This window comes from Uloborus diversus, chromosome 3 (genome assembly GCF_026930045.1).
Source record: "Uloborus diversus isolate 005 chromosome 3, Udiv.v.3.1, whole genome shotgun sequence".
Lineage (NCBI taxonomy): Eukaryota > Metazoa > Arthropoda > Arachnida > Araneae > Uloboridae > Uloborus > Uloborus diversus.
The window spans coordinates 15,147,461-15,160,702 of record NC_072733.1 but is presented as its reverse complement, the minus strand read 5'-3'; the positions used below and the strand labels follow the sequence as shown (position 1 = coordinate 15,160,702).

General features: G+C 28.8%; 1 protein-coding gene across 1 annotated transcript in view; it reads left to right on the top strand.

Moving 5' to 3' along the window:
* Positions 1–3,348, top strand: part of LOC129218232 (phosphatase and actin regulator 4-like) — a 48,463-nt gene extending 45,115 nt beyond the window's left edge. The window contains exon 9 of the mRNA XM_054852456.1: positions 3,072–3,348. Within this exon, the coding sequence (XP_054708431.1) occupies positions 3,072–3,087 (16 nt within the window). The 3' untranslated portion in view covers positions 3,088–3,348. The remainder of the gene's footprint in view (positions 1–3,071) is intronic.
* Positions 3,349–13,242: the final 9,894 nt, after the last annotated feature.

Genomic DNA, 13,242 nt, shown 5'->3' with positions numbered 1-13,242 from the left:
GAAGCCCGAGGTGCACTTCTTCGGCAGAAACTGTACCTGTATACCAAATTTCATCTTTCTAGGCCTTACCGTTTTCCCGGGAAGCGCGCCACACACACACACACAATTATCTTATTTTATTATATGTATAGATTACATCAGCTAATTCCTCTACACATTCAACTAAATTTTTTGGATAAATATTATCTGGTCCCGGAGCCTTAGTCTCTTTAATTTTTTTCAAATAAAGTAAAACGTCATCCCTGGAAAATGCAAAGTCCTCAAGCTGTACTATAGCTTGTGTTTGCTGGTGTCAACTGTTAAGATACAGTTATTGCTAAAAACACCTGAAAATATGCTGTTGAGAACATTAGCAATATCACTATCGTCCTGAATTAAAATTCCATGCTCATCAACCAGTGACCCAATAGGACTATTTTGAACTTTCCCCAAATTAGCGTACACAAAAAACCTCTTAGAATTCCTGTCTATGTTATTTGCCAGTCTTTGCTCCAACTCTCTAGATAGTTTAGAATACAAAATTTCATTACATTTGAACAATTTTTTTCTTATTCTGCAGGGTTTTTTTTAAAAAATAAAGTGTCGTTAAATTGCACATGAGGTAATGAAAGCAATGACAAACAGCCCAGTTGTAGCATTCAAAGACCTTACCAATGGCTATGGGAAAGTAATTTGTAGCTTTATACCCCCAAGATAGTTACAGGTGTTCAACGTGAAAAGAAATCTCAAAGTGACATTAGTCAATGTTTTTTAATTCACGATTCATGAGAACTTCTGGGATACCTGCTTTATGAGGGAGAAAAAGATCAACCTTAAATTAAGCCAAGCTGTTTGTTTTGTCTGCAATGGTCTCAGAGATTAAATAATACACATAGGATCATAGAAAAAGGACACTGTGGATGTTTCTTTTCATAAATATTACAGCTTACTGTTTTCTATCATTATTATTTTCAAATTCTGATTTTTAAACCAGCTCTGTACTTTTTTAAAATCTGATGACGTGATTTGATTCTCTTAACGCCTAGTGGCGCATGAGGCCGCTAGCGTGACATTCCATCCCAACTGGTTTAATGCCGCCTTCCTGGCACTCCCCCAGCTTGGCTAACCAAAGACATTTCTTTCTTGTATGGCCATATGACTCCAGGTTAGTTTTGGACGCCCCCGCTTCCTCCTGCCATCAGGAGTCCACGTGAGAGCAGTTCTTGTAGGGTCTAATGCCTGCTTCTGAGAACATGTCCTATCCATGACCATCTGTGCTTTTTTATCAGTGTGGTTATCGGCTTGCAATTTAAACGTTTGTACAGATCTGAATTCGATATTTTATTTGGCCAGTGTATGTTTAATATTTTTCTCAGGCTTTTAGTTTGAAAGGCATCAAGCTCTTTTTCTTGCTGTCTAGTTAGCTTCCATGTATTGCTGCCATAGAGTAGGACTGCTCTAACTGTTGAATTGAAAATTTGTATTTTGAGTTTTGGGTGTATGTTGTTAGATCTCCATATTTTATATAAAGATTTAAAGGTGCATTGAGATTTTTTAATTCTTATTAATATATCATTCTTTGTACCTCCCTCAGATGAAACATATGCCCCAAGATAAGTAAAATTGTCAACTTCATCTATTTCCTTTCCATTTATGCAATTTTTTTCATTTTTGTTACTTTTGATTTTCATCATCTTCGTCTTGGTTTCATTTATTTTCAATCCGACTTTTCTTGCATTTTCTTCCAGCTTACTTGTTTTTGACTTTATGTTTTCAAGGTTTGATGACAATAGTACGATGTCATCTGCATAGTCTAAATCTTCAAGATGATCATGCAAAGTCCCAACAACACACATCCCTGTCTTACTCCAGTTTTTATTTCAAAATTTTCTGAACTATTTCCGTTAATTAAAACACTGCCCTTGCTTCCTTGATATAAGTTTTCAATGATATTAACTATTTTTTGTGGCAGTCCGTAGATCTTCAAAATTTTCCATAGACACTCTCTATTTATGCTGTCAAAAGCTTTAGTAAAATCGATAAAGTTAAGATATAATGTTGAGTTGAATTCAATGCTTTGCTCTATTATATTTCAAAGTATGAAGATTTGATTCATTCTACTTCTACCAGCTCTAAAGCCTGCCTGTTCAATTCTTAACCTGCCTTCAATACTTTCCTTCATTCTGTTCATTATAATTCAAGAAAATATCTTACAAGGAACTGATAGGAGGCTAATTCCTCTCCAATTGCTACAGTTCGTAAGATCTTCTTTCTTAGGTATACACACAATCTGGGTTTCTTTCCACAATTCGGGAATAGTTTCATTTTTCCGGGTGTAATTAAATAATTTATGCAGTGCGTTTGCACTTGTATTGAGATCCACTTTAAAAAGTTCTGCAGTTAAATTATCATTTCTACTTGCTTTCCCATTCCTTTGCACTTTTATAGCTTTTTTTTATTTCTTCTTTTGTTATTTCATTTAAATCCAAGTCCAGTTCATCGATCTCCTCATCAAAAGGCGAATCAATGTTCGAACCAGCGGAACCCTGATCCACATTCAAAAGTCTTTGAAATGTTCTCTCCATCTATCCTGTATTTTTTTGTCTTGTGTAAGAAGTTCTCCTTTTTATTTTTTACTCCGCAGTCATTTTTCGAAAGCTTCCGCTTAACTTAAAAAGGACACTGTGTATTGTTTCTTTTCATAAATATTACAGCTTATGGTTTTCTATCATTATTATTTTCAAATTGTGATTTTAAACCAGCTCTGTACTTTTTTAAAATCTGATATTCAGAGGTACCATTTGTAATGTCACATATGAGTGTCAAGTACTTAAAAGTGTCCATCGTTTAGAGATTTCATACTTCACAGTGCATTATAATGTTATGTCTGATCGAAAATGTGCTTAATGATACAATTTTTGATATCAAATTCCATGGAATAGTTTTTTGTTCATATGTACTCCATGCTTCATTAATATTCTACTCATTGCAATTCTTATTTGTAGTTTATACTTCTGTGAAAACAAATGATAAGAAGTTTTGTAATTTGTTTTTGCCTAATGTATTTTGTTTTTTTAAATATTTATTTTCAGGTTTCATCGACCATGAAATTTTATCAATGATTCTTATGAGGGCTTTCTCTGAATCGTTCCTGCAATATTTCTGAACCCTGCAGTCTTAAAAGAGTTACATATGACAAACTTTTTTAAGTTAAAAACACTTGCAACTTGCAAAATATCTTGTAATAATCAGAAACATATTTTGCCTCTTCATGCTATTGCTGTAAATATATACATGTATGCAGCGCAATTGTGATAGTTACAAAGTTTGTGCCAATGTTGGTTGTTCATGAACAATGCTATTCTCAAAAATGCAACATGCCAAAGATGTAGGCACATGGTTCCCCTGCATTCTTGAATTTTGCACTATACATTTTTTAAGTATGTAAAAATGCTTTTATAAAAACCAAAGTAGGCAAAATGTTTGTTTCATTACTTATTCAATTGTTGGCAGCTTATATAAACTGTTATGAAGTGAGTATATACATTTTTGTTTTTTCCAGTAAGCCAAAAACTTTCTTATAAAGTCACAAAATAAACTGACATTTTATTTATTATCATTATTTTATGGTGTTCATTTAAAAATTTTTATTATAATAATTCATTGTATTTTTGTTTTATATCAATTAGTGAAATGAAGGTTATAAGTTTTTTAGTTCAACATCATGTGACAAAAGAATGAATGATATTGGATGTACACATTCTTTCATATCATAAAATTTCTTATAACACTGTGACATAGTTTCTGAGAAATTTTGAAAGTGTTTGGTCAAATTTCTTCTTTGAAGTTCTAAACTTTTCCAGTTTTATTAGATGTACCTCATGCCTAAAATATTTTATTGAAAAAAATCTAATGATGATCTTGGCAGCCAATTCATATTGCCACTATTTTTTCGAACAATTGTATGATTTATAAAGTGCATTATTTAAAATTTCGACGCATTGTGTGTTTTCAATCATTTAATCCATATGTTTCATAATGGAAGTATTAAAAAAAACTACTTTAATTTCACCGGAAAAAATTGACAGCAAGCTTGAAATGCTATTTAATTTTGGGACACCCTTTATTATGGTGACCTTTTCTGAAACGTATTTTTAATGTTTAATATTGTTTTGAGCTTATTTTGTATGTAATGTTCTGTTAAGGCAATTACTGTTTTTCATTTTGAAATCATATTATAGTTTTTAAAAGATCTGTCAACATTTTTTTTTTTTTTTTGTTTTTTGCTAGTCGAAACCTGTTTTGCTGTATAATTGATTTTGTTTTCTTTCTTTTTTGTATTATTGTTTACAGATAAAACTTGATGCTCCGCAGAAGTGGTTTGTAATGATAATTTTGACTTCTAGTGCAATTGTTTCTTATTGACCCTATATACATTTGTTACTTTGCATTTTGTAATCATATCTTTGTCTTTCTATTTTTATGTTTAAATGATCTTTGAAAAATACATTTTTAGGGACCAACTATGTATTTTAATGTTTAAATATTCTTAAACTCCTTTCTTTTTCTCTTTTCATTTCAAATTTGTTTAAGAATTTCATTTTGTTTTGTCTTCATTTTTTTTCTAAATTATTATACTTGACTTATTTTCAAGCCCAATATAAAACATGATTTAGAGGATTTCTTTCGATTTAATTTCTTATTTTATTGCATTTAATATAGTAAAGTGCATAATAGTTATTTCCCCCTCACATTCAATGCTTTTGTACTCTTACTGATTTATATACTTCAAAGTTAAAATTTTTAAATTTTTTGCTCATAAATAAAGTATATCTTCTCCATCAGCCTGCCATTTAAATTGTTTTTGTCCTTCAATATCTGCATATGAAATTTCAATTATACCAGAAAACCTGTTATATATATATATATATATATATATATATATATATATATATATATATATATATATAATGAATACACACTATTATTTATAACAATTATTATCCTTGATTTAAGTGATAAACCAATGAAAAAAATAAAGCACAAATTTTCAAGAAAATATAGCATGTAGCTATTTCAAGGCTACAATGGAGCTTCTTCAACAATGTTAAGGTAGGCGAACACCCTAATTTTCAAAAAAATAGATTTTGAGAAATTCAGACAGCCCCAGTGTTCTTTCTAAATCCACAATTGCTTTTTAAATCAGTGAATTATTGAGAAAACTAGAATACATTTACTGAACTCAATCGCACTGCTTATAACTGAAATTTACTTTTTCTTTCTTGATTTTCTCATAACCACAATTTCAAGTTTTTTATTATGTGAACAGCTCTAGCGAAAAAAGTATTAACTCTAAAGATTTGAAACTTTCCAAACATATTAATCAAACACATTGCTGTGATATAAACCTCAAAAAGTTAATGTGCATGCAATATGTGGTTTTGAAATAATGATCAATTAAACTTAGATGGCAAAAAACATGTTTTGGACACAACGGAGGAAACACACAGGGAATTTTCAAACATTTACCTATAAAACCTGTTTTTAGTTCATTATTTCCGAATTGGAGGGTCATATCACTCTCTGGTATTTCACAAAGAGATAGACACAAAAAGTTTTTAAAATCATGAAAAAGTGAATGCACTGGAAGTGTTAAGGTAATTGCAGGTTTTTGCTAAAAATATGGCTTTTTTATTAAAAAAAAAAAAAAAAAAAAAACATTGAAAATTTGTTTTCAACAGATAAGTAGTCAAAATGTCATATTTTATAATCGTTTAATTTTAAAAATCTGCATTGAATATTGAAGAAAAAAATATTTAGGGTGTTCGCCTACCTTAAGAAGCTCACCACACAACAAGAAAGCTGTGAAACTGAGTTCTCTCACGACTTTCTTGTTTTGTAGGAACTCTTTGCACTGTTGAAGAGGTTCCATTGTAGCCTTGAAATAGCTATATGCTGTATTTTCTTGACAGTTTTTGCTGATTTTCATTGGTATGTTATGTTTTTCATTTCAGTCATATTTTAGCACGAATCTTATTTGATCATTTGTCATTTAATCGTTATCCTTTTTCAGAAACAAATCCATGTATTTGGTCCCTTTTTCTTCCACAATTGATGTTTTGTTACTGGTTTAGAAAACTTTTAGTTGAAATTGCTTTTATACCGCTGCTGATTTTAAATATTTTTCATTTTTCAACCAAAATACTTGAAATATGAGTCATATTTAGGGGAATATGGGGCAAAGTGAAATGGTGAAATATTCACTCTGCTTTTAGCTCCACTTACCTTGTAATATTTTAACTATGTAGCATCATATGTGGTCTATTCCATTCAAGAAAAAATTACCTCTGAAAATCAAAGGTTATGATAATGCAAGCAATTTTCAAAACAAAATGCTAGCCAAATTGCAATATTTTGTTGGAAGTTAAAAATTATTTCAATGTTATCAAATGATTTATTATTAACATTTTGAATATTAATTGGGACCTTCTAATAGACGGTGCAGTGTTTATGTAGTTAATATTTAGCTTATTTGTATTTTTAATATTTTTCACACTTAGTTTAGTGCATGCGGGGCAAAATGAAATAGTTCATTTTCATTTACTTATTCAATCATTTATTAAATCATGTATTATTAACTAAATTATTGACATTCCTTCATTTAATTATTCACCTATTAATTCATTCACATACACTATTTATATTCACTCATTTATTTTCCCACATGTATTAATTAATTAATTTATTAATTTATTAGTTAATCTCTCCATTATCTTTTTTATTCATTCAATCATCCTTTTGTTTGCTCATCAGTTTGTTCAAAAATAGTTTTCACAATCGAGTAGTAAATATTTCATTTTTCACTTTGCCCTACAAAAAAAAAAGTGAAAAATGTCCCTTTTTTTTGAAGGAACAATTTTACTGCCAAAAATAAAAAACTATTTTTTATACAATTTTTTTTTATAAAACACAATGTTCTTTCTTTATGTACTGCAATTTTCAAAACAAATTTCCAATTAGTTCATTTTGAAAAAGCTCAGTCATCTTAACCATTTCACTTTGTCCCACATTCCTCTATTTTTCTTATTATCACATTTCCAATGAATGAATACATTTGGTAGTAACATTTTCTTTTCGTTTTGTTTTGAAGAATAACACATTAAATAATTTTGGCTAAATTTCAAAGAACGATAAAAATATATATATGCAATATTTATTTGTAAATTTGTACAGTGGCCGCCACTTATATGAACCATGTTTGTTCTAAACAATTTCGATTCCATAAACCAGCTAATTTAATACAGAGGGTAATTCAATAAAGCTAGATTTTGTTCTGTGTTCGGCAATTTGATTTCAGTAAAGCAGTTGATTCAATTAACCACTGATTCAATCAAACGGTGTCCACTGAATTTCTAACAATTTAAGTACCTTTACTTAATACCTTACTTAAGGTAAGTACTTACCTTAAGTACCTTACTCCTTTGCCTTGAATAACAATGTTTTACTGGTGTAGCACTTCCAGTATAATATTGCATATTTCAGATTTTATATCTTTATATGTTAAAGCGGAGATTCTCTCAATCACTGGTCTACAGAAAATTTTGACAGATCCTCCAAGACTCTTACGTACCCATGTAAAAAAATTTCCCTGTTTGAAAAATAATTACCATCTTTATATATTTTTATATCATTATTTTATTATGTTTCTTAATTTTTTTTAAATTTTTAATATTTGTTTACTTAACAATTACAATAGTTACTTAGTTGCATTTAATTATTATTGCAAGGAAACCATGCTGAAAAACTTATAATTAACTAGTGCAGCTGTTCTTTCATACCTGGTTAAGAGGTTTTTTTTTTATTGTTTAAAAAAAAAAACTTTCAACAGTTTGAAAATTTACTCATGTTTTTACTAATCCGTGGGTGGAAAAAGCTTGAGAAACCCTGTGTTAAGGAATTTTTACTTTTATAGTTTTTTGCATGTTATTTTCACGTTTAGCATGCACCAAATCAAAATATTTTATTTTTTTTCAACTTAAAATATTTTTTAACTTTTTCATAACTGGAATGTACAAAGGTTCATCTTATTGTTTTCCGTGACCTACGTAGTAGCTCAGTGAAAATTTTTAAGTAGATGTATAATTTTGTTGTTTCACTTTCAACTGCATGACGAAAAATCAGTTTCTTTAAAATATTTTCCATGCTTTTTATTCAATCTATTTTTTTGTATTTATATATTTACATCAAACATTTTGTTGTATTTTTCTGATGGACAATTTTCTAAAAATATCATAGTTGAGAAATTGTTAAAAGAAATGTTCTATATTTGTTTTTGAGACATGCTACAGTTAAAAATAACTAAAAACTTTTAAAAACTGTTAATGACCTTGATTTATTTCCATATAATTTTGATTATTTTAATTTCTTTTGAAATGGATAGGCACTGGTTGTGCTACAAAAAGATCATGTCAGAAATGATCTCTTATTGTCCTTAAATAGTTTTAAAATGCTATTGACAACCTCTAAAATGGTACTTAATTTGTGAATTTTTCAGAAAGAATCTCAATTCATGTTTGTTGCATTTTCCCATGAAAACTATACTTGTTTTGTATTTGATAACGGAAGTATGCATAATTTCATGTCTTTAAATAAGGAGAGAAATCTTAGAACTGCTCACATTGTTGTGTAGAAATTTATGTCACACATTATTTTCCTGTTGACAAAAGTTGATTACATTTTTCAGCTTTAGCATTCAATCTCTGTAGAATATTTTTTCTTTGATTTTCAGTTCATATTTATCAAGCTTTAGCATGAATATTTGATATGGTAGGGGAAAGACATGGTGTTTTGATGGTTAACCTGTGAGAACCCTTAATTTTAAGCCGAATTGCCAATATATATATGTGTGTGTGTGCACGTGCGTGCGTGTGTGTGTGTGTGTGTGTGTGTGTAGAGAAACATGAAATATCAAGAAACAAAAAATGTCAAATATACAAAATACAAAACTTGAAAGGGAAAAAGGGGAAAAGCAAATGTAAAATATGAATAAATAAATTATGTTAAGTAGAGACTGTTAGGTTGTATTTTATGTCATTAAATTCTCTCAGTTTTTGAATTCCTCCCCACATACGAGAGAAAATTCTGACCACTCCTTGAAGGTACATTTTCTGGCTGTGCTAGTGGCCATATTGAGATACCTTTAATTTTTGTCTGGACAATCATTTCAAATTCTTCCATGGTGCGGGGGGACAAGCAATGAAAATTTTAATGAAAAACAACTGAAACCATGCCCTTTTATGCATAAAAACATTCATGTTTCTAATCCAGGGGAACAATTGCCTCCCCCCTTTCCTCCTAAATGATGGGCCTGATGATGGTGAGACAAAATTAAATTTTAAATAACATAATTAAGATTTTTAATGCTCCAATCTAAAGCAGCAAAAATAAACTTCACTTTTTTTTAATAATATTTTTGACATAATCCTTGTATTAGTTTTTTTTTTTTTTTTTTTAACTTTTAATTTATGGCTTAAGTACCTAACAATCAACTGTATCAAATAAAAGACAAGTTATATGCTTTAAAGTAACAATTCTGAAGCTGCCGTGATTATTTTGAGGTTGTTTAAGTGGCGCATTCTTAAATTATCCTCGATGTGTGCTGTCCCTATTTTAGACACAACATCACCACAGGAATTTAATAGCTGTTGTAAAAATAATTATGCAGGCCAATATTAAATTGCATCAATAATCTATTTCTGGCAAGCAGTTCAGACAGATATCGAGTAATTTATATATATATATATATATATATATATATATATATATATATATATATATATATATATATTTTTTTTTTTTTTTTTTTTTTTTCAATTTTCATTTTGCTTATTTAATGTAATTTTTACAATTTCTCATCACTATTGATTCTGGTCCTTAATTGATGCTAAAATGGCATTTATCACCGAGATTCTTCACTGATATTGACTGTTGTTAATTTTTTTTTCATGTAAAATAAAGAAATTGTTTTCTAAAACTTGATATTTTTGATCAATGACGTTGCAAAAATAGTATCAATACTGCTTTTTTGCCAGTTGTGTGCAGCATGGTTTTTAGAATGGTAGAATCTGTGAACTAATTGTTGCATAGTAAAATAACAACATATTTTAGCACAAACTGCAGATTACTGCAGACATGTTTTTTGGGGTTACAAGGAAACATTTTTGCATTTTTCAATGCAATATAAGTGCACTTATGGATGAAAAGACATCTGACAAAAGTTTTTTTCATTCATAAGCTCACTCATTTTGCATTGAAATAGGTGTTCCTTGTAACCCCGAAACACGTGTTTGCAGTTATTTCTTATTTTACTTTTCAAGCATAAAGGTATTTATTTTGCATATTTAAAATAAGGTTAGCATGGCTTTAGCTAACAAAAAGTGTATTGGTGTTGTTTACAGTTTTTTAATTTAATGAAAAAATGTTTTCATCAAATTAAGCTTTCTAAGTTTTAAGTGTTAACATCAATATGGACATAGTGCCCTTCTCTCCCAAGTATAGAGTTATATACATGATTTACTATGAAACAATGCCTTTACTTATTTATATTTGCTTATTTATATTTTCTATTTTCTATTGTATCATTTGTTCAATGTTTGCTAACAATCACAAAATGTTTAACTTTTCATCAAAAAAAGCTTGTATAAATCTTTATAAAATAATTTTTATGAATGAAAATTTAGTTAAAGAGAAATTTCAATGACATTGAAATGTTTTATAAGCACTGCTTACTAAATGTTACTGAAAATCTTCATATGTGCGTGATGATTAACTAATTTTCTTGGGGAACATGCTGATATCTATTTTTTTTTTTAAAAATGGGTTCAAGTGCAATATATTTTATCTAGTTTAAAACCAGTATGATCTGTGTCTTGTGTTCTTGATATGATTTTCATGTTCAGGTCCTAAACAGTATACATAAAACAATCTTAAAAGTTATGAAGAGATAATTGCACTTCATAAGGAAACTTTTTTTTCCTTTGAAAACTGAGAAAGAATTAAACACCTTAATTAATGAAGAGCTTTTAAGTCTCTTTTGAAGAAATATATTTTTTCTCAATCTACTTTGAAGTTAGAAGAATTTTACTCATCTATGACACAAAAGCAAATAATTAAATCATATATCATTTGAAATGAATATTTCTTAGCTATTTATAACAATTAATACACTAAACATATGGCCAGTCTGTTAAATTATTCCTATTTGTGACTAAACATTTTCGGTTTCTATTCAAATCTGCATTTGCATTAATGTTGTCATTTTATATGCTACCTAACTTCTAGAATATTCTGGAATGATTTGAAATTTATTAGAATGCAGAATGTTATTACTGCATTATGATAATTTTATAATTGTTTAAAGATAATTGTAAAGTATAGAAAACTTGGTGCTGAATTGTTTGTTATAAATTAGCCTGTGTTAAAATGGGCTTTATACTGTTATAAACTTTCCTGAAAGCAAATATGAGTGCAATGCTGTTTTACATGTAATTTGGTTCTAGTCGACATTGAGCCTGTTATTTATTATAGGCTTGTTTGAATGCAATATTTTATGTGCAGGTTTCAAACTGATATCTACTCAGAGTAGTTTTTATTTACTCGATGTTTTCTAGGTTCATGATATGCACTTCATTGAATGCCTTTTTACTAAAGTACATAACTATGCAACTTATAACTTAATAGAAGAGAACTTCTGAACTATAAATTAGAGAGACTATTTTTTCTATGCTTCATTTGTGTGTCACATTTCTCATCTCTTTGGGGGGAAAATGCTTTCCATTTGCCTGTGTACTTTTGTATGTTTGCTAGAAATGACAAAGACACTATTGTGCAAGATTTTATGTTCAATGCATATTCATTTATATTTATACGCAATTATGCTCACTTTCAGAAAAGGAAATTGGGCAAAAAATTTTGCTTTGAAAAATATGCTAGTTTATTATTGGTATCATTTTGGAAATATAATTAAGATATTTTTTCATTTGACCATTGGAATAATGCAGATAGTATTTCTAATGTGGTTATTGGTCATATCTTGGACTTTTAAATATTGTTGATTTATTGTACTTGTTAAGACATTTTAACTCAGATTTGCTAAACATTTTATAATTTTTGTATAAAAAATTAAAATTTTAAATTATGTACTATTATTTGTATGCATAAATTCACTTTTGAAATACATAACTTTCAAATTATGTTTCATAAGCACTTAAATTTTTCAATATTACATACACCATGGTTGATGCTGAGAATTAATACAGCATCAATGTAGTTTCAGAAATAATTTCTTTGAAAAGTTTAATTGAAAATTATTTTGAAATTAGCAATTTTAAAAAAATAAGCATCATCAACCTCCTTTATCAAAAACTTTTAATAAAGGAATGTTTTGTTTTTTTACATGATTGCTTTTCTTATGCTTTTGAAAAAATATGTACCAAAATATGTGAAGTATTAGAAATTCATTGTGCTGAAGCTTTTCACAGCAAAAATAAAAATAATAACTTTTTTCACATGTAAACTTATCTTATTTTCATTTCTCAAAAATATGACTGTATTTATTGCTTTATTTGATATTTCCTTTTTAGACTGCTGAAATTTTGTTTAAAATAACTTAAAATTGAAAAAGAAAAAGTGAAAATTAGCTTTGGACATCATTTAAAAGTCAGTGACTCATTTTCTCAAAAACATTTTTAATATATTTGTTGACAGAAACAGTGATTTACCTTCCTCTCAAAACAGACATACATCCTCACTAAGAAATATAATTTTCCAATCAACTTAATAATTACTCACATCAGCCAGTAGATGTTATTTACATTGATTTTCAAAAAGCTTTCGATAAGGTACCGCATGTTGCTCTACTTAGCAAATTAGTTGATATAGGAATAGGAGGGAAAACTTTCATTTGGGTAAAAAACTGGCTGACTGGAAGGAAACAAAAGGTAGTTGTAAGGGAAAATTATTCTAAATTCAGTGAGGTTTTAAGCGGGGTTCCTCAGGGATCAGTGTTAGGGCCTGTTTTGTTCATTGTTTTTATGAACGATATTCATAAAAATATTTCTGGAACATGAATTGTTTTGCAGATGATGTCAAAGTTATGGGAATTGTAGATAATGAAGAACAAGCAAATCAGCTGCAAGAAGATCTAGATCATATTACGGAGTGGGCTGATAAATGGGGTATGGCTGTTAATGTTGGGAAATGTCA